Source organism: Ruditapes philippinarum, unplaced genomic scaffold (genome assembly GCF_026571515.1).
Source record: "Ruditapes philippinarum isolate M1 unplaced genomic scaffold, ASM2657151v2 ctg810_1_1_1_1, whole genome shotgun sequence".
NCBI lineage: Eukaryota > Metazoa > Mollusca > Bivalvia > Venerida > Veneridae > Ruditapes > Ruditapes philippinarum.
Genome location: NW_026858765.1, coordinates 87902 through 114646, shown reverse-complemented (window position 1 = coordinate 114646; position 26745 = coordinate 87902). Strand labels below are relative to the sequence as shown.

The following is a 26745-nucleotide window of genomic DNA, read 5'->3' as shown; positions in this document are numbered from 1 at the left end:
CATTTAATAATTAGTAAGATTTCAAATTTTTCACCAAAGGCTATGTACTGGCTCAGTATTTCTTGTGTTTTTGTACAGTATTGAAAATATCCTTTCTTTACTATCTGTTTTATCAGGAAACGGGTGTTTGTAATTCTAGAAGCAGTCTGGGTTTTGTGTTCAAAACAAAGGTGCTAAACAATTTGACATTATGCTAATAAGGTTATTAAGCTGTATACAATAAAAATATATTCATAAAATTTTATAATAGTAAAATTATATTGTTTACATATGGTCAATTCTCTAAAAAGTTGTGACATAGAATGTCTCTGTTATTTAACACACATGAAAATTTTATGTAACAGAATAAAAAGTTCCACATGGGTCAGGTTAGAGCATTTAGATTTTACAATAGTTGTCACAGAAAACTCTGGAAACTTTGGAACATGTCAAATGAATGACTTAGACTTGTTTGAATCTTACAATAACCACAATATCTGTTATTGTAACTTCCAGGATTTGTTCAAGTCACATAACTTGTTTTAAAATTACTCCGTGATTTTCCTGGCTTCTGATTTTCGTTCAACATATATAGATATATTTTTGCTTCAAACCTAAAATATATAGAATTTATTACAGAAATTCATGCTGGGATTTTAAACAATGTCATTTTAGCGTGATTTGAGTTCATAAGATTATTTTAATATTTTTGTCATTAATTTGCCAGAGTATCCCTTTAATAGTAGGATTTACTTAAACTAATTTTGGACTGTTCCCAGATTGATAGCATGATAGTTCCATTTCACAAATTTGGCAGTTCTAACAATATTGTACAAACTACTAGGTGATGTTCACATTTTGATATGCAGTTTTTTTTTTCTTTCATGAAGAAAAAAGTTATTGTTTCAGAGCTGGGCTCAGTTGTTATACACTATTGTATGTTACAATATAGAAAGATATATATTTTTAGCTTTGCATGTTTTTTGTGTCTTTTTTGTCTTGAATTTGTCATTTTGTATTTGATCATCATGCTTTGTATATTTTTTAAGTTGCACCCTTCCAGCAAATACCTGTGTTTAAACACCACCTTCAAATAAAGATAACCCTGTAAATAAAAAGCCACTCTTGAACAACTCTTCATTTATCAAAGAGAACAGAGTTACCACCAAATAAAGACCACCAGTCTTTAAAGATTTTATCTTCTCTTTGGTCGGCCTTTGTAAACTGTACCTTGTTGCTAATGGATTATTCACATATTTTTTTACTCATTTTTTTTTCTAAAAATGTGCATTATGCTAGCTTGAATAACTTTATTTGTTCACATGACAATATATTTATTATGCCCCCACTTCGAAGAAGAGGGGGTATATTTCTTTGCACTTGTCGGTCCGTTGGTCCGTCGGTCCGTAGACCAAATGGTTTCCGAGTGATAACTAAAGAACCCTTAGGCATAGGAACTTCAAACTTGGTATGGTGATTGGTCATGACCAGTAGATGACCCCTATTGATTTTGGGGTCAAAGGTCAAGGTCACATTGACCTCTTAGGTAAAAACGGTTTCCGATCAATAACTAAAGAACCCTTAGGCCTAGGAACTTCAAACTTGGTATGGTGATTGGTCATGATCAGTAGATGACCCCTATTGATTTTGGGGTCAAGGGGTCAAAGGTCAAGGTCACATTGACCTCTTAGGTAAAAACGGTTTCCGATCAATAACTAAAGAACCCTTAGGCCTAGGAACTTCAAACTTGGTATGGTGATTGGTCATGACCAGCAGATGACCCCTATTGATTTTGGGGTTAAGGGGTCAAAGGTCAAGGTCACATTGACCTTGTAGGTAAAAACGGTTTCCGATCAATAACTAAAGAACTTTTAGGCCTAGGAACTTCAAACTTGGTATGGTGATTGGTCATGACCAGCAGATGACCCCTATTGATTTTGGGGTCAAGGGGTCAAAGGTCAAGGTCACATTGACCTTGTAGGTAAAAACAGTTTCCGATCGATAACTTAAGAACCCTTAGGCCTAGGAACTTCAAACTTGGTATGGTGATTGGTCATGATCAGTAGATGACCCCTATTGATTTTGGGGTCAAGGGGTCAAAGGTCAAGGTCACATTGACCTCTTAGGTAAAAACGGTTTCCGATCAATAACTAAAGAACGCTTAGGCCTGGGACCTTCAAACTTTGTATGATGATTGGTCATGACCAGCAGATGACCCCTATTGAATTTTGTGTCAAGGGGTCAAAGGTCAAGGTCACATTGACCTCTTAGGTAAAAACGGTTTCTGATCCATAGCTAAAGAACGCTTAGGCCTAGGAACTTCAAAATTGCTATGGTGATTGGTCATGACCAGAAGATGACCCTATTGATTTTGGGTCAAGGGGTCATGGATCAAGGTCACATTGACCTTGTAGGTAAAAACAGTTTCAAATCAATAACTAAAGAACGCTTAGGCCTAGAAACTTCAAACTTGGTATGATGATTGGTAATGGCCAGCAGATGACCCCTATTGATTTTGGGGTCAAGGGGTGCAAGGTCAAGGTCACATTGACCTTGTAGGTAAAAACGGTTTCCGATCAATAACTAAAGAACGCTTAGGCCTAGGAACTTCAAACTTGGTATGATGATTGGTCATGACCAGTAGATGACCCCTATTGATTTTGGGGTCAAGGGGTCAATGTCATATTTACCTTGTACTTAATGACGGTTTCTGACTAATAACTCAACAACTCAAGTTGCCTTGGTTGATATTTTTATATTTAACTAAAAATGCTTTTGGTATACACATTTGAAGGTCTTATGTAATAAAACAACTTGGCTGTCATTAATGAGGCCTACATGATTCATAAAATTTATGCATATATTATTTTATTATTATTATTTTACTGGGTCAGAAGTCATGCATAATAACCTGATCACATGACTAATTGGCTGCTGATAGGGGGCATACATGTTTTACAAACATATCTTGTTACCTTCAACATTTTTAAATATTGTATGTACCTGGAGAAGTGCTGCTTTAAAAGTTTATAAGTTGTTATGAATTTTGTTTAATTCTCCATCAACCTCAGTAGAGCTGAGTAATACCCTTTGGCAACAAAGATTTTTGCTGTTAATGAGAAGAGTTTCTTTTGCTCTCAAGAGGTTAAATGTAGTGTAAAATCTTTGTTGGGGAAGATTTGATACTTGTTGGTTTAAAGAGGGCTTCTTTGCATAAGTTGCACTGTATTGGGTTATTCTAGAAAGTTAACAAAGTTTAACTTAAAATAATCAACCATATTACAAGGGAAGGGAAAACCAGATATATTTTGTATAGAAAAAAATATCATTTAACAAATTAAAAGTTTGAAAAAATGTTAATTCTGAAGAAAAAATAACTATCCATAAGTCCATAGTTATAATTTTATGTCAGTTTTTGATTTAGTCGACAGTTTGTCCTTTCATTTTTCAGTTGTAGACTGATGTCTTTCATATTTTTTGTGTTCAGACTTTCACCTTTGGTTTTGATATAAGGCAGCTTGAGTCTATGTCACTGTCAGGAGCTTAAAATAGATTTTTCAACTTTTCCTCTCAAGTATTGCCATGCTTTATCTTTTTTTAACCTTTAGTCTGCTGGCAGCAACATATTTTACCTAGGTGACCAGTGTAGACCAAGATTTACAGGCACATTGCTGCACTGTTCACTAGTTTTTCAATATATTTTTTAAAATTTCCCCTAAAAATGATGAATGGTTTTGTCCAGAATGAATAATGGACAAGTTCATTTAAGATATTTAGCAGGTCTAGAGTTGAAGCATCACTGGAGAGCATCAGTCAAAGTTTAAGATAATTTTGTTCATAGGTACCAACAAAGAGAAAAAAATGTTGACTTTTTTGTATATGAAGTTTATATATACATGTACATTTTTTGTATAGTGTAAAAATAGTTTTATGATCATTAAAAATAATTGGCAAAACATTTGGCTTTTCTTAATTCTTTTACTTTACCATATCAGATCAGTTCTTTATTTTCAGAGTCACAGTTTACACAAAGCTAATGCATCTGAACATGTTCAGTGCCATCCATGAACATGGAATGTTCTGTGTCATCCACAAATACATGTACGATATCAATTCTTGAAAAGCTCATTTTTGTTCAATCCAGTTTATGATATTTTTTTTTGCATCTAAGTATATAATGACTGCACCCAGATTAAATACACTGTGCTGAAGAAATTTAAAGAAAATTGATAACAAAAGTTGCAATATACAGGTATACCCTGTGTTTACAAACAATGAATAGAAAAAGGCTGGAGGGGGGTATGGGGGCTAAATTTTTCACTTCTAGAAACCCTGTAAAAGGTCATATTCACATTTAAGATATGAGTCGCGTCATGACAAACCAACATAATGGGTTTGCGACCAGCATGGATCCAGACCAGCCTGCGCATCCGCGCAGTCTGATCAGGATCCATGCTGTTCGCTATCAGTTTCTCTATTTGTAATAGTGTTTGTCAGCAAACAGCATGGATCCTGATCAGACTGCGCGGATGCGCAGGCTGGTCTGGATCCATGCTGGTCGCAAACCCATTATGTTGGTTTTGTCGTGACGCGGCTCATATGTCACAGGGTGATAAAGCCATGCAGTCTGACAAGGACTTGAACCCTGGACTTTAGGAAAAAGGTTCCCTGGTTTTACAGACTGATCTATCTGCCTGCTCTCTAAGTATTGAACAGTACTATGACTAGTGGTGGAAATCGGATGAAATTTGTCCCAATCGATCATCGGTTCAATCGGATGGGACATAATCGATAACTTTCCGATTAAAGTCGCGTTAAAAATAAATAGGGAAGAAGCATTTTTTCCCAAGGCACTTGATTATATTCAGTAACATGAACTTCATTTAGCACTTTTCAACACAGTTTTAACCCTATTTAGTTATTATTTTACGAAATAGATTTAATTTTCCAATGGATGTCAAATAATAACATTCACATCACATTATATTTCTATTGTTTACATCACGTATTGATCCTATTCAACTCCAAATTGTCTCTGAGATAATTTTTTTGCGATCGGCGAGGTGTTCCTAAAAGAAAATTACCGTCAGAATTAATTCGTTTTGATACTTTAAACATTTTTGACGACGTCGCGGAACAATTTTTTGTGAATCGATTATTGTCGCTTTACATAACAGTAACTGATTATCAGCGACTTGCGACAATCGGAACATCACTAACTATGACAAACTCCTTTTATACATGTATATTGAAATAAATCCTCGATTTTCATACAGTGAGCACTTAGCATTTACTCTGGAACCAATACTATTATGGCCCCACAATAGGAGCCAAATGTCCCACGGTAAGAAAAAGTGCAGCCTAACCAGGACCAAAACCTGTGACTGGATTACTGTTAAAATCCAAACTTACACATTTCCTCCCGTAATAATGCGATAAATTTCTATCCTTGACAGCTATACTGCTTTAAAACGACAGTTGTTTATTGATTATTTTTTATCATAATGAACTTTTGTACAGTTAATCTGCGTGAATCAACACAGAAGCAAACAACGCCTAGACCAACTATGATGACGACAACGATATGAATATTTGTTCGATATTAGATATACTTCCGCACCGGCAAGTACTTAGTTTTCGCGTCAAAACAAAAGTTTGGGTTTGTATTTTTTAAGATAGTTTAATCATAATAAGGTCGAAAGGAAAGGTTAAAGTCTAATTTTATTTTATTTTAGTTATTTGGAAATAAATTGAATATCTCTGAATTTATATTTTTGTGGGAAAGAACGCTGGAATAAATTATGAACGTTTATTATTAAGTGGGTGGGGTGAGGCAAACGTGATTTGGCAAATATTTTAATGAAATTTTGATGAAGAAAAACACGGTGAAAGAATGAAATACTGTTTTTTTGTATAAAGAAAGTGAATAATTGCTTTCATCTTCATTTGTACGTCAAATGTTATTCCCCCCTTTTTAAACAAAGTTTAATAAATGTTTGAGAAACTGTTGTCTAAAATACTCTTTGGTTTGTTTTATATAATACTCTTTGGTGTGTTAGTTAATATTATTAACTCAAAGGTGCAGTTTTCAAGAAATAACTCTTCTACACTGCTCTAGCCTTGTCAACTCTAGCTAAAGAGACTTCAGCGAACAGGTTTTATACTATAGTACTGCTAGACCTGTTCGCTGAAGCCAATTGAAAGTCAACCAGAACCATGACATATTTATGTCATGCTGTAATTCAATAAATTTGCGTGATCTGGACAAAAGCTATTTTAACACAGGAAGTTAATTATATTTTGGACACTTCAGTCTATATTTTTGAACACAGAGCGTTAGATTGATGAAATAATGCATCAAAGTTTATCAGTGGGTTCAAATTATATAAAATTCGTCGCCATTGCTGCCCTAATTATCACGTGACTAGCGAGAATTTAGGTTCGGATACCTTTGCATGACATTTGGTGACCCGTGACCCAAATGTTATTTTTAATTGAAAAAATGGCTTTGCAATGTATTTATTCAATAACAGACATTGTACTAAAACATGTTGGATTTATATTGTTTTGAGTGATGATTCATGAATAATTTGTTTGTTTTTATTTAAAATCATACACATACTAAAACTAGTGTATGGTCCGTTACTAAAAATAGATGCTAGAATTCCCAAAACTTGAAGTCCTGCGAGATTTCAATTGAAAGCAGACTCCATATTGGTAAACATTCTCTACATATTTCCGTAACAAATAGTTGGGGGCACAATGTCATTGAAGTTTAATTCATAAACAAAACATAAATTGATTCAAAATTGATTTGTTTATCAAATCGTATTTTTATTTGACCCAAATTTGAATAATAAGGGTTAATTTAATAGGTTTTATGTACGGCACACAAATTGGTAAAATTCTGGTAGCCTTTGCAAATAAGGTTGACCCATAACTTTACTGTCGAACAACGTCAAAATAAAAGCGACATATAAAGTTATGGAAGCCAGAACTATGTCAACTCCAAAGTGCAACCTTACCAGTACACAATAATCCTAAATTTTCATAATTAGTATACTGTATAGTACCACCTATAAACATTGAGATTGGACTATATCCTGGAATAAACCTCAGGAGTATATGCCTTATTCTCATTGATTTGACTAACCATCAATTCGTGGACTAAATAAATGTCTGGTAAAAATACTTCTACAAGGACATACGCCATCCTTTCACTTATGAAAATTTGAAAGAAATAATAAGCAGAGCTCCAGATAGCGTGCGTATAAGCGTAAAATACGCATAGAAAATCTAAAATACGCATCACTTTCAAAATCCGTGCGTCACAGTTACGCACAACAAAATGAAAATACGCTCGTATGTCAAAATTTATGCGTAAAAGAATAGAAGTGTAAACATTTGATATGTAGAAAGAAAATGTTTTGAGCCTAAAATACAATATATTTCCATTTAATTGCATTGAAAACTAAAAATTCTGTTGTCAACAACGCATGTAAAAAACGAAAGTAGCAGGAAATACAGAAGGGAGGTTACTCCCGTAGATCTATCAACCTGTGAAATTATTGATGAAATTTGTGCCAGATAATCATCGTAGGAGTTAACACAGTATTAAGATTGTTTAGGCATCTATTGACATACTTATGCCTCAATATAAACAAAAATATATTTTAATTTCTTTAACTTTAGTTGTTGGGACAAAATAACATGTTATTCACCTGCAGTTTTGTACTCAATATTTTCGTACCCAGTCTACAGTTACGGACAATTTTCTCTCAGACCAATATTTTTTTTTAAGGAAAGATAAAAAAATCTTGTTTATGTTTCTTTAATTCTAATTTCAACTATAATTGTTCAAACTGGAGTACATGATAAGGTACATGCCAACAAAAATAAAGAAAGAAAAATATTGACTCATAGAAAATAAAATAACTTTAGGGCTTCCACTAGTGGAAGTTTGGGAGTCTTTTACTCCTTCAATTGGCCTGTGACTTCCAAAATTCAATACTTTCCTTCTTTACCTATATTATGTGACTTCCAATATCAGAGATTTTGAAGTCTTTGACTTCCAAATTTTGAAAATGGAAGCCCTGATAATTTTGCTGTGTATCCTAAACTTGAGTTCCAGTATACTCTGGAAGTCTGACTTTACATGGCATGTTTTGTATTGTTTCACATTAAATCAGTATTTAATTTGTAAAGGTTTATCTAAAAAAAGAAAATAAACAAACAAACAAACACAACAATAAGTTTAATTTGTTTATAAAAAATGCAAAATGCTTTTTTGACAGATTTTACCCCCTAAGTTTTTCAGAATTTGCATTTTACCCCTCACTCTAAATTTTGAGGGGTAAAAACCCCTTGGCCAAAAAAATTATCTGGAGCTCTGATAAGTACCGAGATACCTTAGGGTGGCACCCTATACATGGCTAAGAAATGGGCAAAATGACCCTGGCTAGGTTTGCACTGTCATTTAAAATTCTAAGCTTGGCCATAAGTTGTACACTGTGTACTGGCTGATTAGACGCTCAATGGAATGACAGAATCTATTCTTATTGCTAGGATAAAAAACAAAATGTTAATTATAAAATGCATTTGAAAGTAAATGAAATATTTGTAGATTCTGTGCCTTAATTATTTTATTGAGCCTTTATTGTTTATGACTTTTTTTAAAATCAATCAGGAGATTGTTTTAAAAACAAATTTAGAATAAGCCAGGTGTCCCACTTGTATTAAAAAGTTACTTTAGAGTTGACAAGTGCTGAACCCTTAGTGTCTGTAATCAATATCAGATTAAATAAAAATTTGAAATTGGATCTGACTCTTTAGTCTTTATACTCTTATATATCAAGTTAATAACCAGATATTATAAGAGAATGATGAGTTATCAAATACCAGTATTGAGTCCTGCTAGTGTGGTATCTTACTTTATACATGTAGTATTAAGATAGTATCAAAGTTCCTCTGACATAAACAATAATGCTGTTTATTGTTGAGTTGCTAATTTTTATATCAAAATGCAAACAATGGACAGTTCAAGATTCATAGCAGGACAATTTGAATCTTTTATACAATTTATATTAAGATATATTAAAGAAGGTGTTGTTTTTTATGTCATTCATATTTTTTTTCCAGTAACTATGTTTCTCACAAGATCTGAATATGACAGGGGTGTCAACACATTTTCACCAGAGGGAAGACTTTTTCAAGTGGAATATGCAATAGAGGCAATAAAGGTTGGTATATAATAATAATTATCAGTGAAAATCTTGGGCTTAATGTTCTGTTTTGTTAATACTGTCTCTCCTTAAAATTAATTACATATTAAGCTGTATAAAATTTATTGTTTTGTTGCATTAAATGTTGTGGTTGTGAATTAATATTAATTTATAGTTAATCATAAAAAATGTGAATAAATATTGTTAAATGTTAAACCTTCATTATTTGATTGTAGTTAGTTCTTCATATCAGTTGATTTGTAAATGGAGTCTGAAAATATCTTAAATAAACAGAAAAAATAATAAAAGTTTAAGTTGCATAAAAGTTATATTCATATTAATATGAGTAGTTTGTAAGTCTAAATACTAAATATCAGGAATAAAAAATCCACTTAATCTGTTCATATTGACATGTTCAATTTGAGAGGTTTTGCAGCAGATTGAGAAGAAAAATGTACCCTGCTTATAGGTTCATGATTGAATATTCACTCCTCTTAAATTCCTTTGGAATCTCTTATCATGATGACATCTAACATAAAAATATTAGAATAATCTTATAAAATTTCTATCATATTTTTGTATACCTATAAACGTTTCTGTTTTTGTATTTTAGCTTGGTTCAACAGCCATTGGAATCCAAACAAATGAAGGAGTGGTCCTGGCTGTAGAGAAAAGAGTCACATCGCCCTTGATCGAACCCACCAGTATTGAAAAAATTCTTGAAGTTGATGACCATATTGGTAATTTATTGTGTTATATAAAATCAGGAGATATTCTAGTCTAATTCAGTACCTACCAAAAGAGGAGGGGTGTCCGTGGCTGAGTGGTTAATACCGTTGACTTCAAATCACTTGTTCCTTACTGGTGCAGTTTATAATGCAGCCATTCTTTCATGTTAGGAAGTTAACTAGCTAGCTTTTAGAATATTGATGGTTCTACTCGGGTGTCCGTTTGTGACTGAAATAATGCATGGAGCGGCACCTGAGGTCTTCTAGTAAAGCTCTAAAACCGCCTTTTAACTTGTAAAGTCTTGGTGCGAAATATATTCCAAACAAACAAAAAATAAAAAAAACCCCAACCAATAGAGTTTTATCATGATAATGTCAATGTTAACTATAAGTAAAATTAAGTTAATTTTCGAATTCTGAGAATTTACAAATTTGGTTTTGCAGTAGTATTATTTACTAATAAAGATATCATGATTTTATTAGGTTGTGCCATGAGTGGTCTGATAGCTGATTCTAGGACACTGGTAGATAGAGCAAGAGTGGAAGCACAGGTATGTAGATCTTCATATAGCTAAATTTATTCCTTGCTCTGTAAATACAAGTCTGCTGTGCAAAGTCTTAGACTAGCATTTGAATTTAGTAGTATTAAACCTGTCACACCTAAATCAGATTTCACTTGTACCTGCCGGGAATACCTCAGAAATAGAGTATTAAGCGATCTGAGGTTTGATAAAATGAAAAACATGACCTTTTTGTTATCCACTGCCTTCTGCTTCCATGTCTAGTGTAGATACAGGCATTGCTAAGGAACCCATTTTTTATCTAAAAGACAAATTGTTTAAAAGTAAATTTCTTTAAAATAAATGTAAAATTTTTTAAAAAAAATCAACATTTTTTTTAATTTTAATTTTTTAACCCTTTTTTTTTAAGATCAAAAAATTATTATTTTTTTGGGAAAAAATAAAAAAATTTATAGCTTTTTTAGACTTTTTCCCCTTTAAATGGGGTAAAAAATGTTAAATTATCATTCAAAAGATTTTTGAAAATCATTTTTCCCCCCCTTTTTAAAAATTGGTACCAAAAACTTTCCTCTTGAAAAAAGTCTCAGGAATGTTTAAAAATTTCAAAAAAAAAAATAGTTAAATTGCTGAATAATTATATGATTATAATATTACAGAATCATTGGTTTACATATAATGAGAAGATGTCTGTTGAGAGTGTTACACAAGCAGTCAGTAACCTGGCTCTAGCCTTCGGAGATGATGATTCTGAACAGGCAGTTATGGTATGTTCTTTGTTAACAGAGCTTTATAGTCATTTAGTGGTATCACATTTTAGATTGGTTAAGGTTGTTGACTTTAAACCACTTGGGCCTCACTGCTTTGGGTTCGAATCCCGACAGGGACTTTGGATTCTTTCATGTGAGGAAGCTTTCCAGCTAGTGTATGGAATGTCGGTCATTCTACTCAGGTGCCCGTTCGTGCCTGAAATAATGCATGGAAGGGCTCATGAGGTCTTCCTCCACCATTAAAGCTGGAACGTCGCCATATGACCTATACTGTGTTGCTGTGACATAAAATCTAATCAAACATACAAATTTTTCATAGAACAAAGAAAAAATATTAATAGAATTAGTTGCATGATTTCTACCATACAGAGATACATGTAACTGTTTCCATTTTATGATGCTAGGTATAAGTAACTGTAAACACTATGTTTTTTAGCTTGTCTGTTTTGAACAAAAACAGTCAAACAATTAAGATCGCTGCGTGGTCTTTGTGCAAAACCTTTAACCCTTTCACTGCCATAGGGACGGCTTAAGCCGTCCCTGTTATTTTTTGGCGTATTTGCCATATGGACGGCTTTAGCCGTTTCTATAATAATAATAGTTATAATAATAAATTAATAATAATAATAATAAAAATAATAATAAATATAAAGAAAATTATACCATCGACAATAATTAGTATTATACTAAGAGATTTGGAAACATATATAATAATTATAATACTAATAACAAATAATAATAATTATTTTAATTAATAATATAGTAATTTCTTAGAAAATCCTCTGGCAATTAGGTGAACAATAAAACAATAACCCTCTGGCAGCGAAAGGGTTAATGTAACCCATTATTCAAACTTTTTAATAGTTGTCAACACAAAACTTAGAATACTTGCTTTAATTTCATGACAAGGTGTATTTCAGCATTATTCTGAAAGCTATATATTTTTTTAGTATTGCCCCTTTCTTTTAATGATTTTTTGTAGTCAAAATTTGTTATTATACCCCCACCACAAAATGTGGGGGGGGCTATAATGGATTCGCTTTGTCGCGTCGGTCGGTCCGTCCGTCGGTCGGTCGGTCCGTCTCCATTTTCGTGTCCGCTCTATAACTCCTATACTAATTGAAGGATTTTCTTTAAACTTGGCTCAAATGTTCACCTCAACAAGGGGATGTGCAGAACCCATATTGACCATGTGTCACCTCAAGGTCAAGGTCACAATTGAAGGTCAAATATCAAACACTATCAAATATTACACAGTATGTCCTGTCCGCTCTGTAAGTCCTACACTACTTGAAAGATTTTTTTCAAACTTGGCTAAAATGTTCACCTCAACCAGGGGATGTGCAGAACCCATGTCGCCCATGTGTCAGCTCAAGGTCAAGGTCACAATTGAAGGTCAAATATCAAACAATTAAATATTACATAGTATGTCGTGTCCGCTCTGTAAGTCCTACACTACTTGAAAGATTTTCTTCAAACTTGGCTCAAATGTTCACCTCAACAAGGGGATGTGCAGAACCCATGTTGCCCATGTGCCAGCTCAAGGTCAAGGTCACAATTGAAGGTCAAATATCAAACAATCAAATATTACACAGTATGTTGTGTCTGCTCTATAAGTCCTACACTAATTGAAAGATTTTCTTCAAACTTGGCTCAAATATTCACCTCAACAAGGGGATGTGCAGAACCCATGTCGCCCATGTGTCAGCTCAAGGTCAAGGTCACAATTGAAGGTCAAATATCAAACACTATCAAATATTACATAGTATGTCGTGTCCGCTCTGTAAGTCCTACACTACTTGAAAGATTTTCTTCAAACTTGGCTCAAATGTTCACCTCAACCAGGGGATGTGCAGAACCCATGTCGCACATGTGTCAGCTCAAGGTCAAGGTCACAATTGAAGGTCAAATATCAAACAATTAAATATTACACAGTATGTTGTGTCCGCTCTGTAAGTCCTACACTAATTGAAAGATTTTCTTCAAACTTGGCTCAAATATTCACCTCAACAAGGGGATGTGCAGAACCCATGTCGCCCATGTGTCAGCTCAAGGTCAAGGTCACAATTGAAGGTCAAATATCAAACACTATCAAATATTACATAGTATGTCGTGTCCGCTCTGTAAGTCCTACACTACTTGAAAGATTTTCTTCAAACTTGGCTCAAATGTTCACCTTAACCAGGGGATGTGCAGAACCCATGTTACCCATGTGTCAGCTCAAGGTCAAGGTCACAATTGAAGGTCAACTATCAAACAATTAAATATTACACAGTATGTCGTGTCCGCTCTGTAAGTCCTACACTACTTGAAAGATTTTCTTCAAACTTGGCTCAAATGTTCACCTCAATAAGGGGATGTGCAGAACCCATGTTACCCATGTGTCAGCTCAAGGTCAAGGTCACAATTGAAGGTCAAATATCAAACAATCAAATATTACACAGTATGCTGTGTCCGCTCTGTAAGTCCTACACTAATTGAAAGACTTTCTTCAAATTTGACTCAAATATTCACCTCAACCAGGGGATGTGCAGAACCCATGTTGCCCATGTGTCAGCTCAAGGTCAAGGTCACAATTGAAGGTCAAATATCAAACAATCTAATAATACACAGTATGTCATGTCCGCTCTGTAAGTCCTACACTAATTGAAAGATTTTCTTCAATCTTGGCTCAAATGTTCATCTCAACCAGGGGATGTGCAGAACTTATGTCACTCTTTTGCTGGCTTAAGGTTAAGGTCACACTTGAAGGTCAAAAATTGACTTCGAAAATATTCTTAAATTTTAACATTCATTTGAATATTTCTAAATCTAGAAAAGGTATTTGCTTGAAACTTAAAATATTTTTGAAGGGTCACAATTCCGATATGCTGTTCGTTTAAGTTTCATAACTCTGTATTGCATTTTAACAAAGTTATGCCCCTTTTTAAGTCTTCAAATTTACATACAATCAAATATTAGACAATATGTTGTGTCCGCTCTATAAATCCTATACTAATGGAAGAATTTTCTTCAAACGTTACTCAAATTTTCACCTCAACAAGGTTATGTGCAGAATCCATGTCACCTTTGTGCCAGCTAAAGGTCAAGGTCACTCTTGAAAGTCAAAAATTAACTTAGAAAATGTTCTTAAATTTTAACATGTACTTGAATAATTCTGAAACTAGCGCAGGCATTTGCTTGAAACTTAAAAGATATGAGGTGTGGCAAATAAGATATGCAGGTCAAGTTTCATTACTCTGTATTGCATTTTGACAAAGTTATGCCCCTTTTTAAGTCTTCAAATTTACATACAACCAATACTAGACAATATATTGTGTATACTCTATAAATTCTATACTAATGGAAGGATTTTCTTCAAACTTTACTCAAATGTTCAACCAAACTGGGTGATGTGCAAAACCCATCTTACCCTTGTGCCAGATTAAGGTCAAGGCCACACTTGAAGGTCAAAAATTGACTTATAAATAAAATGTTTAATATTTTGGGAAAATGAAAGGTTATTTGTAACTGTTTCGAACATGATTTGATAATATATATTTATACTATTACCTGTACAATTAGTCTTTTTTTCACCAGAGATAATTTCTTTTTATGTATTTGTGCCACATAAGTTATTCCCTTAACCACTTTTCAAAGTGGTCTTCTGTCAAGGACATTGGTGGGGGTATGAATCGCATTCAGCGATAGTTCTAGTTGATATTGTTGCCCGTTACAAATGAGCTTTTACATTGCATGCTGCCCTCTTGTTTACTAAACAGTTGCAGAATATTTTCTAGAAAGTCCTATTTAAAGGGCTAGTTTTTCATTAACTTTTTTTGTAAAATTAATGAAAAACATTTAATTGGCTCTTTGACATTTTATTCCAGAGCCGTCCATTTGGTGTGGCATTATTATTTGCTGGTATTGATAAAGATGGACCACAGTTGTAAGTATATTTCCCTAAAATTTTATAGTGATAATCAAGTTTAAACTTGAAAAAGTATGAGTTATCTTTTTGCATATGGTTTAAGATTATATTTGTGATATTGAACATTTTATGGTAGTTAGACAGACACTTGATAAAGATACAGGTTTTTTATGCCACCGCAGCATCTGCGATGCGGTGGCATATAGCGATTCACCTGTGTGTGTGTGTGTGTGTGTTTGTTTGTTTGTTTGTGTGTGTGTGTGTGTTATATTGATTATATAGTGAACTTAAAAAATCTTCTTGTGAAAAAATACTAGTCCAATTTCAACCAAACTTGGCAGGATTGATCCTTGGGTGAAGGGCTTCCAAAGTTGTTCAAAGAATTTCATTCCATGCAGAAATCTGGTTGCCATGGCAACCAAAAGGATTTATATTCTAAGAAAAAATTTAAAAAATCTTCTTGTAAAGACTCAAAAGGCCTAGAGCTTAGATATTTTGCATAAGGCATTGTCTAGTAGACCTCTACCAAGATTGTTCAAATTATAGCCCTGGGGTCAAAATCGGCCCCGCCCCGGGGGTCATTGATTTTCACTATATGTACATATAGTAAAAACTTAAAATACCTTCTTGTAAAAACCAAAAAGGCCTAGAGCTTAGATATTTTGCATAAGGCATTGTTTGGTAGACCCTTACCAAGATTGTTCAAATTATAGCCCTGGGGTCAAAATCGGCCCCAACCCGGGGGGTCATTGATTTTCACTATATGTACATATAGTAAAAACTTAAAATACCTTCTTTTAAAGACCCAAAAGGCCTAGAGCTTAGATATTTTGCATAAGGCATTGTCTGGTAGACCTCTACCCAGATTGTTCAAATTATAGCCCCGGGGTCAAAATCGGCCACGCCCCAGGGATCATTGGTTTTCCTTATATGTATATAGTAAAAACTTATAGTAAAAACTTTAAAAAAAAATTTCTAGCAATTGACAAATGCTAGAGGTAAGATATTTTGCATGAGACATTGTGAAGTGAACTTCTAGCAAGATTGTTCAATTATAGCCCTGGGGTCAAAATTGCCCCCGCCCCGGGGGTCATTGATTTTTCAATATATACATATAGTAAAAAATCAAAAAATCTTATTGTCTGAAGGTACAAGGCTTAGAGCTTTGATATTTGTTAAATGATATCATCTATAGGTACCAAAGTTGTTCAAATTTTGCCTTTAGTGTCAAAATTAGCCCCGCCCCGGGGGCCATAGGTTTTCCTTATATGTATATAGTAAAAACTTAAAAAATTATCTTCTCTAAATTTACAATGGCTAGAGTTAAGATATTTTGCATGACACATTATGTAGTGAACCTCTAGCAAGATTGTACAAATTATAGCCCTAGGGTCAAAATTGGCCCCACCCCCAGGGGTCATTGATTTTCACTATGTACATATAAAGTAAAAAATTAAAAAATCTTCTTGTCTGAAGGTACAAGGCATAGAGCTTTGATGTTTGCTATATAATATCATCGATAGGTCCTCTACCAAAGTTGTTCAAATTTTTCCCCTGGTGTCAAAATTGGCCCTGCCCGGGGGCAGTGATTCTCATTATGTACACATAGTAAAAACAGAAAATAAAACAAATGTTTTCTGAATGGGAGAAAGTTACAGCTTAGATATTTGACTTGAAATGTTGTTTGGTGGACCTGTATCAAGATTGTTTTGAATTAAACCCTTGGGTCCAAAATCTGCCCAAGGGGACAGTGACCTACTTCTTTTCCTTTGATGTACAGCAATGAAATTTTGACCATGTGCACAGTTTTAGTTGTAAAATTGAACTTTGATATCAGGTGACCTAGATTTTGATGATGTGACCTACTTTCTTGTCCTTTGATGTACAGCTATGAAATTTGAACCATGTGCACAGATTAATATGTAAAGTGAACTTTGATTTCAGCTGACCTAGATTTTGACAAAGTGTCTTACTGTGTTGTCCTTTGATGTAGTCATGAAATTTAGGCTGTGTGAAATATGACCTTCACCACTAAATTCACTAGACTCAAGTGCATTGATATATTCCTACTCTGATCTTTTATTGAGTTAACAACAGATTTAACCACTAATCTGATAATAAGAATTAGATAGGTCAGGGATCTATGCATTATGACAATCTTCAAAATTGTATAGAAACAAAAAAAATCCGTTCCTACACTACTATTTAGTGTTCTATTAATGCGGTGGCATAGCATTTTTCTGAAATGCAATCTTGTTTTTAAGGGGAAATGATTTTAAAGGGACCCCATTGAGATTTTTTGACATGATGGGAGCGTATAAATTTTTCAGGATTTGTGTACTATTTGATATAGGTGTGAATCAATAACTTCTGTCATGCACTCACTCCATTTTTTCCAAATAATTATGTTTGATTTTTTTTGCAAAATGACCCAAAATGAAAAACAATCAAAAGCATTAACTAAAATCAGTCTAAGAGTTGCACTAAACTCAATTTTCAATTTAATTCTGAGTAGATTTCTTTCTTTCTTGCCGTTTTTTTGTTGTTGTTTTTTTTTCATTTAAAGTGTCCCAGTTGATCTATGTTAGAATTTTATGTTATTCAGAGTTTTGAACTTCAGTGGAACCCCTTTAAAATTATAGTTATAACTAGAGTACTATTTACTGTTATCTGTATAATGGTATGCCTATATTATGATATAATTTCAGGTATCATATGGACCCTTCAGGAACTTTTATCAAATATGAAGCTAAAGCTATAGGATCAGGATCAGAGGGTGCCCAACAAGCACTTCAAGACGTTTACCATAAGGTTTGCTTTACCAGTAATTTTTAATTTAAAGAATATGTTTTGTAATATACATAATTAAAGGCCCATTATGCCTCAAAAACTTTTTATTTTTGGTATCCTGTTACAGTTTCAAAAAAAATACTCATTTGCCAAATAGATGAACTATGTTCACTTCTTTTGCTCTGTTAGAAATTGGTATAATAATAGTGAAATGTATTTTGTATGGAAGTCAAAATACAACTTTGTTTACATTTTGCTACCTTTACGACACATTAATGCAGATTCAACGCTTCTTTCTTCAGCTATTAAATACCTTACAGGCTCTAAATCAATTTTTGAAATTTTATTGAACTCATGTTTGACATTTCTAAAGAATTTAATAGATATGTGTTTCTGAGGCATGATGTGCCTTTTAAAACATCCCTATACAAAATCTAATTCACAAAATTAAAATTAAAGTATTTTACCACAAAAAATACTTATAAGGAAATATAGCATTAGATTTTTAGTGTGTTTGACCTTTAATTTACTGGATAAGTGTAATGTTTTTTCCTTGCTTTAACTATTTAACAGTCCTTTCAAAAATTTTAAAGATTTTAACATAAAATTTAATCCCTCATTAAAATTTCTTATTTTTATAATACTTCATTTTCAGTAACAAGCATATATTATACTCTTTTTTCCTTACAGTCTATGACTCTAAAGGAAGCTTGTAAAAGTGCTCTTACCATTCTCAAGCAGGTCATGGAGGAAAAATTGAATTCAACAAATGTAGAGGTAAGTTTATTGATATAAGATGCTCTTAACCTCAGGTCATGGCAGGGGCATTATGGGTCTTTCTCCACCATTCGGGGGTTGGAATAGGGGCTATGTGGCAGTATCATGTCAGAGTGACTGAAGATGGGTAGGAGTTAAGCTTGATTACTTCAAACTATTTGGCCTTCACTGCTGTGGGTTCGGATCCTGTCAAGAACTTTTAATTCTTTCTTGCATGGATGCTATCCAGCTAGCCTACGGAATGTTGGTGTGTCCACTAAGGTACACGAAATAATTCACAGAACACCTAAGGTCTTCCTCTTAAAGCCTTATCCTGCTGCAAGTGAATGTGATCAGTCTTGGCCACCAGTCTAAGCCAGGTTAGCCTGCATGTCTATGTGGTCAAACCAGGCTGTGCATTGTTAATAGCTAAGTTTTGTATTTTGACATAAACTTTGAATCGAGTAACCCAAATTCAAAGCAGGTCAAATTCATTATGTAAGTTAAATAGGTCAGTGGTTTATTATATAAGTTAAAAAGGTCAGTAGTTTATTACACAAGTTAAATAGGTCAGTGGTTTATTATATATATTAGATGTCAGTTGTTTATTACACAAGTTAAATATGTCAGTTGTTTATTATATATGTTAGAAAGGTCAGTGGTTTATTATATAAGTTAAATAGGTCAGTGGTTTATTATATATGTTAGAAAGGTCAGTAGTTTATTACACAAGTTAAATAGGTCAGTGGTTTAATATAATATATTAAAAAGGTCAGTGGTTTATTATATAAGTTAAATACGTCAGTTGTTTATTGCACAAGTTAGATAGGTCAGTGGTTTAATATAATATATTGAAAAGGTCAGTGGTTTATTATATATGTTAAATAGGTCAGTGGTTTATTATGTAAGTTAAATAGGTCAGTGGTTTATTATATGTTTTGTTTTCTTTTCCAGATGTCCACAGTAACACCAGAAAAGAAGTTCCATGTGTTTAGTAAACAAGAACTGGAAGAAGTGATCAAAGACATATAAATGAACTTTTTAATGACTGTTGTTTTCATTCTTTATTTAATAAATTTTCAAAATGGGCCGCAAAAGTAGACTTATTTTGATTTAAGAGATGCATATATACAAAGTAAATGCCATTTAGCAAAATTACTAGTTAGATTGGCCTGTTCAGAATAAATCTGTTCAAAATGTGCAAAGTCTGTGTTAGAACTGTGATTTTAAAAGTGTTCTAAACAAATATTTACAATATGTAGTAGACAGTGTCTTAAGAAAAAAATCGCAAGTTTCAGTATGAAATTGGTTTTTCATAACACAAACACTTTTTTTGAACTCTTGTATAATAATTGTCTATAATAGCTAAAGGTAAAATAATTTTAGATGCCTAGATGAAATGTTAAAAGGTTTCTCTACTGTTAATGAATACATGTAAATGCTGTAATGTTAACAGTGTTGAAATAAAAAAAAATCTGTTCATGGACAGTTTGAATAAGTTACAAGTGCTATTTGACCAGTTCATTGTATTTTTGATTCTTTTTTTATGTATATTTCACAAATAAAATATCATCAACATGGATCACATTTTGTTCCTTTTATCATTGTATTTTTTTCTCCATACAACATCAATAAAGATGCTTTATACATCTCTGTAGGATCATGATTAGAGGACACCTTCGAGGGTCTATAACTCTGATCTGGAATTTGACTGAATTACCAATCTTTGTAAACTAAGTAAATACCTTTTTAGCTCACCTGTCACAAAGTGACAGGGTGAGCTTTTGTGATCACTTTTCGTCCGTCCGTACGTCGGTCGTCCGTAAACTTTTACTTTAAATGACATCTCCTCATAAACCGCTGAGCCAATTTCATCTAAACTTCACAGGAATGTTCCTTTGGTGGTCACCTTTAAAAATTGTTCAAAGAATTTAATTCCATGCAGAAAGTAGAAAAAACTTAAAATATCTTCTTTTAAAAAACCCAAAGAGGTAGAGCTTAGATATTTGGCATGAAACATCTTCTAGTGAGTGTCTATCAAGTTTGTTCAAATAAAAGCCCTGGGGTCAAAATTGGCCCCGCCCCAGGGGGTCATTGATTTTCTCTATATGCATATAGTAAAAACTTAAAAAATCTTCTTTTAAAGAACCCAAAGAGCTAGAGCTAAGATATTTAGCATGAAACATCTTCTAATGAGTGTCTATCAAGTTTGTTCAAATACAAGCCCTGGGGTCAAAATTGGCCCCGCCCCAGGGGGTCATTGATTTTCCCTATATGCATATAGTAAAAACTTAAAAAAACTTCTTTTAGAGAACCCAAAGAGCTAGAGCTAAGATACTTAGCATGAAAGATGTTCTAATGGGTGTCTACCAAATTTGTTCAAATAAGAGCCCAGGGGTTAAAATTTGCCCTGTCCGGGGGGTCATTGATTTTCCTTATGTGTATTGCAAAAGCTTTTTAAAAAAATCTTCTTTGAAAAAACCCAAATAGCTAGAGTTTAGATATTAAGCATGAAACATCTTCCAGTTAGTGTCTTCAAAGTTTGTTCAAATAAAAGCCCTAGGGTCAAAATTGGCCCTGTCCCGGGGGACATTAATTTTCCTTATATGTGTATAGCAAAAACTTAAAAACCTTCTTTGAATAAAAACAAATAGCTAGAGTTTAGATATTAAGCATGAAACACCTTCTAGTGAGTGTCTTCAAAGTTTGTTCAAATAAAAGCCCTCCGCCCTAGGGATGTCATTGCTTTTAACTATATGTGTATATTTAAAACTTAAAAAATCTCTTTTTTAAAAACTCAACGAGCTAGACCTTAGATGTTTAGCATGAAACATCTTCTAATGGGTGTCTACCAATTTTGTTCAAATAAAAGCCCTGGGGTTTAAACTGGCCTCGCTCTGTAGGCCTATATACAGGTGAGCGACTTCAGGGCCATCATGGCCCTCTTGTTTATGTTTTGCTACAATATCAATCCTCAAACTACTGATGGTTTTCATTTGAAACTCAATTCATTTCTTTGGAATCATGATAGAAACTTCAAGTTCCAGGGGCATGGATTTTCGTAAGTTACCTTGTTACATAAAATATTTCTGAATCCATGTTTGAAAGGTCGATACTTTATCGAATTCCGTTCATAGTCGCCTTCTATTTTTCATAGTACTTCATAGAACCGCGTAGTGACGTAATTAAGTGAATAATAATGAGGCCAAATAAAGCTTGACACTAAGTATGTTAGTATTCATCCGTAGCTGTTCTACAGAAATTATAAACATTCTCCTGTCGCTATCGCTCCCGTCGAAATTTCTAATTTCTGTAGAACAGCACGGATGAACACTAACATATACATAATTTCCAGTCCGGAATGGAATCACACAAATGTTGTTTGAAAGTTTTGCTCCAGAAAATGGTGTTTTTTTACCAAATTTTTTACCTTTTACGGTTCTATGAAGTACTATGAAAAATAGAAGGCGACTATGAACGGAATTCGTTTGTTAGTGTCCAACTTTGTCATCCAATGAAAACGCTGTATTTCTTCAAAATAATGAGTGTTAATTTTCACAGAAGAACAAATGTCGATACTATATCAAATTCTGTTCATAGTCACCTTCTATTTTTCATAGTGCTTCGTAGAACCGTGTTTGTTAAAATAGTCATTTGCATAAATTTGCATATGTGCATTCATGGGCCGCTTTTGAATATTAATTAACTAAAAATGACGTCAAAAGGTCAACCTACATGAATTTTTTTATTTATGGTTAAAGGATATACATGCAGTTCAGATTTAAATCCATGTCTTGGCGAAAAATATACTGCACGTGTAACAGTAAAAACCAATACAAAATGTCAATTAATATTTTTTTTTATTGAGAATGTAGGAAAAAATTTGAATTAATTTATAACTAAGAGGAAAATCACGTTTGTGACAGTGTGTAGGTAGTGCTTTGTGTGTCAGTGCTTGCGTAGTGTTATGTGTGACTAGTTCGCTGTCTGCATCATTGTGGTCAGTCTGCATTGTGCCATGTCATAATGTAAGTAGTAGTTGACTGTGTGTAAGGTCAGTGTTTGAGTTGTGTCCTGTTTGCCAGTGTATGAGTAGTGTCGTGTGTTATTGTGTCAGTCCATGTATGTGATTGAATAATATATGGTGTGTCAGTAGCACCCTATGTGTTAGTGTGTATCAGTTGTGCCATATGTGTCAGTGTGTGAATGGTGTCTTGTGTGTTATTAGTAATATGTCTGTGTTTGAATAGTGAACAGTGTGTGTAAGTACTGTTTTGTGTTTGAATGTGTGACAGTGCGTTCGTTCTATGCTGTGTGTGTTATTGTGATAGTCGTTTACTGTGTGTCTGAAGCGTCCAGTGTGTCGCGTAGTGTAGTGCATGTGTGAGTATTGACCTGTAGGTGTTACACTACTGTCCTGTGTGTTATTGTGTGAGTTGTATCAGACGTTTTCTGTCTGTCAGTCTATAAGTAGTGTCCTGTCTCTCAATGTGTGATGAGTGTTCTGTCTGTCAGTGTGTGAGTAGTGTCCTGTGAGTCAGTAGTGTCCTGTCTGTCAGTATGTGAATAGTGTCCTGTCTGTCAGTGTGTGAGTAGTGTCCTGTCTGTCAGTGTGTGAGTAGTGTCCTGTCTGTCAGTGTGTGAGTCGTTTCCTGTCTGTCAGTGTGTGAATAGTGTCCTGTCTGTCAGTGTGTGAGTAGTGTCCTGTCTGTCAGTGTGTGAGTCGTGTCCTGTCTGTCAGTGTGTGAGTCGTGTCCTGTCTGTCAGTGTGTGAGTAGTGTCCTGTCTGTCAGTGTGTGAGTAGTGGTCTGTCTGTCAGTGTGTGAGCCGTGTCCTGTCTGTCAGTGTGTGAGTCGTTTCCTGTCTGTCAGTTTGTGAGCCGTGTCCTGTCTGTCAGTGTGTGAGTCGTGTCCTGTCTGTCAGTGTGTGAGTCGTGTCCTGTCTGTCAGTGTGTGAGTCGTGTCTGTCTGTCAGTGTGTGAGTCGTGTCCCTGTCTGTCAGTGTGTGAGTAGTGTCCTGTCTGTCAGTGTGTGAGTCGTGTCCTGTCTGTCAGTGTGTGAGTCGTGTCCTGTCTGTCAGTGTGTGAGTCGTGTCCTGTCTGTCAGTGTGTGAGTCGTGTCCTGTTTGTCAGTGTGTGAGTCGTGTCCTGTGTGTCAGTATGTGAGTAGTGTCCTGTTTGTCAGTGTGTGAGTAGTGTCCTGTCTGTCAGTGTGTGAGTAGTGTCTTGTCTGTCAATGTGTGAGTAGTGTCCTGTATGTCAGTATGTGAGTAGTGTCCTGTGTGTCAGTGTGTGAGTAGTGTCCTGTCTGTCAGTTTGTGAGTCGTTTCCTGTGTGTCAGTATGTGAGTCGTGTCCTGTCTGTCAGTGTGTGAGTCGTGTCCTGTTTGTCAGTGTGTGAGTCGTTTCCTGTCAGTGTGTGAATAATGTGCTGTAAGAATGTGAATACTGTCCTGTCAGTGTTTCCTGTCTGTCAGTATGTGAATAGTGTCCTGTCTGTCAGCTGTCGGTCAGTGTGTGAGTCGTTTCCTGTCTATCAGTATGTGAGTCGTTTCCTGTCAGTGTGTGAGTCGTTCCTGTCTGTTAGTATGTGAGAAATGTCCTGTCTGTCAGTGTGTGAGTCGTTTTCTGTCTGTCCGTGTGTGAGCCGTTTCCTGTCTGTCAGTGTGTGAGTAATGTCTTGTTCTGTCAGTATGTGAGTCGTTTCCTGTCTGTCAGTGTCAGTGTGTGAGCCGTTTCCTGTCTGTCAGTATGTGAGTAGTGTTCTGTCTGTCAGTGTGTGAGTAGTGACCTGTCTGTCAGTGTGTGAGTAGTGTTCTGTCTGTCAGTATGTGAGTAGTGTTCTGTCTGTTAGTGTATGAGTCGTTTCATGTCTGTCAGTATGTGAGTAGTGTTCTGTCTGTCAGTGTGTGCGTAGTGTTCTGTTTGTGAGTAATGTCCTGTCTGTCAGTGTGTGAGTCATTTCCTGTCTATCAGTGTGTGAGTTGTTTCCTGTCTGTCAGTGTGTGAGAAGTGTTCTGTCTGACAGGGTGTGAGTAGTGTCCTGTCTCTGAGTAGTGTCCTGTCTGTCAGTGTGTGACTCGTTTCCTGTCTGTCAGTGTGTGAGTAATGTCCTGTCTGTGAGTAGTGTCCTGTCTGTCAGTGTGTGAGTAGTGTCTTGTGTGTGAGTAGTGTACTGTCTGTTAGTAGTGTCCTGTCTGTCTGTCTTTGTGTGAGAAGTGTCCTGACTGTCAGTTCGTGAATGGTGCTCTGTTAGTTACGTTTATTGTGAAAGTTATGAATTGTGTGAATTACGTTTTATTATTAGTATTAGAATTTTTAGTGGAGTAGCGGGGGATCTAACTCGCAACCCCTAGACTTGTAGTCAGACAGTGTTACCACTGCACCACAGCGCCCGCTCTGATTTATAACTATTTTGTTGTCCCTTTATCACATTAGTAAACAAGAAATTGAGTAATACAATTGAATTTTCACACCTAAATAGTTAATGTAACTTTTAATCCATAGTGTTTTACAATGGCTGACATTCGTGTCCTTGCTCGAGGGGCTATGATAAAGGACTAGCCACAAACGAGTACGGAAAGTAAATAAATAGGACTGTTAATAGGCAATAAAAACATATTAGAAAAGTCATGTTCTATTTTATAGAACCACAATTCTGATATTGCTGTAACCAACTCTGTTAATGGAAGATAATCGCTGCCAAAATTACATCCAGCGTTCTTACATTGTAAATTGCAGCCTCTATATACATGTCTGCATTAAACCTTTAAAAGGTTACTACATGCTGCATTCTTACATTGGACAGTGTAGTGGTTTTTTTTTAATTTCATGGAAAAAGTGTGCTTTCTTCTAATTCACTATCGCTCCCGTCGAAGTTTCTAATTTCTGTAGAACAGCACGGATGAACACTAACATATAATTAGTATTCATCCGTATATAGCTGTTCTACAGAAATTAGAAACATTCTCCGGTCGCTATCGCTCCCGTCGAAGTTTCTAATTTCTGTAGAACAGCACGGATGAACACTATAACATATACTTAGAGCTTTGTATACCCTATATTGCTGTCAAGAAGAACATGCAAAATCATGGAATTTCCAACCCGGAACAGACTAAAAAATAATTGATGCTTGGCCTCAGAAAATGGTGTTTTACGAAAACCTTTCATATAGAAAAAAAAAACATATCGCCGGTGGAAACACAACCGTGTAGAATATCTGGAGGCCTAGTGCTATGTGCATTAAAGTGCTGTAAAGCTTATGGAATTTCCAATCCGAAATGGAATTACACAAGTGGTGCTAGAAAGGTTGGCTCGAGTAAAAGGTGCTTTTTACGAAAATTTATACACTCACTTCATATACAGAAAGAACAAATCGCCGACCCAAAATACGACAAGCCACTCGGAAGTCTCCCGGACATATTGCTTGGGTCAGGGTTTCTTCGGTCGTCATGCTGTGCAAAGAAAACTTCCAATCTAATACAAAAACGAATCCGCAATGGAATCGGGAAAATGCTGTTTTAACGGTTGGCTGCAGTAAATGGTGCTTTTTATGAAAAATTATACACATAATACAGAAAGGCCCCGCCCCCAACCCCCCCCCCCCCAAAAAAAAAAAATAAAAAAAATACAAAAAAAATACGAGCATGTCACGCGGAAATAGTTCGGACATATTGCTGGAATTTCAGGTTTCGGTTTGCAAAATGAGCAAAGAAGGGCGTCCAAACTAATACGAAAACGATCCGCAACGGAATCAGACAAATGGACTGTTCACAGATGACTCATGAAAATGGTGATTTTTACAAAAAATTATACACTTTATATACAGAGAGAAATCGCCGGTGAAAAAAACGAGCAAGGCACGCGGACATCTCTCGGACATATTGCTTAGATTAGGGCTTCGGTCCTAAGATTGTGCAAAGAAGACCCTCAAAACTAATACAAAAACAAATCCGCCACATTATCAGACAAATGAAGTTTTAACGGTTAGCTCGTGAAAATGTTTTTTTTTTACGAAAATTTATTCACTATATACAGAAAAAACAAACTGCTGGTCCAAAAAACACGGCCATACAA

General features: G+C 34.8%; 1 protein-coding gene across 2 annotated transcripts; it reads left to right on the top strand.

Moving 5' to 3' along the window:
• Positions 1–5532: 5532 nt before the first annotated feature.
• LOC132754190 (proteasome subunit alpha type-5-like) lies at positions 5533–20254 on the top strand. 2 transcript variants are annotated; one of them, XM_060744784.1, is made up of 9 exons: positions 5533–5638; positions 9118–9218; positions 9814–9940; positions 10412–10479; positions 11106–11213; positions 15086–15144; positions 17835–17937; positions 18607–18693; positions 19627–20254. In XM_060744784.1, the coding sequence occupies exons 2-9, from the start codon at positions 9123–9125 to the stop codon at positions 19702–19704; spliced, it is 726 nt and encodes a 241-aa protein (XP_060600767.1). In that variant the 5' UTR covers positions 5533–5638; positions 9118–9122; the 3' UTR covers positions 19705–20254. The 2 variants fall into 2 exon arrangements, with proteins under 2 accessions (XP_060600767.1, XP_060600768.1); XM_060744785.1 differs by having other exon boundaries at positions 5605–5686.
• The last annotated feature ends 6491 nt before the right edge of the window (positions 20255–26745 follow it).

Bases quoted from the DNA above. Each gene is read 5' to 3' on its own strand.
- LOC132754190 (XM_060744784.1), top strand. From the start codon at position 9,123: ATGTTTCTCACAAGATCTGAATATGACAGGGGTGTCAACACATTTTCA. The intron at 11,214-15,085 runs GTATGTTCTTTG...ATTTTATTCCAG, and splicing joins ATTCTGAACAGGCAGTTATG to AGCCGTCCATTTGGTGTGGC. The intron at 17,938-18,606 runs GTTTGCTTTACC...TTTTCCTTACAG, and splicing joins TTCAAGACGTTTACCATAAG to TCTATGACTCTAAAGGAAGC.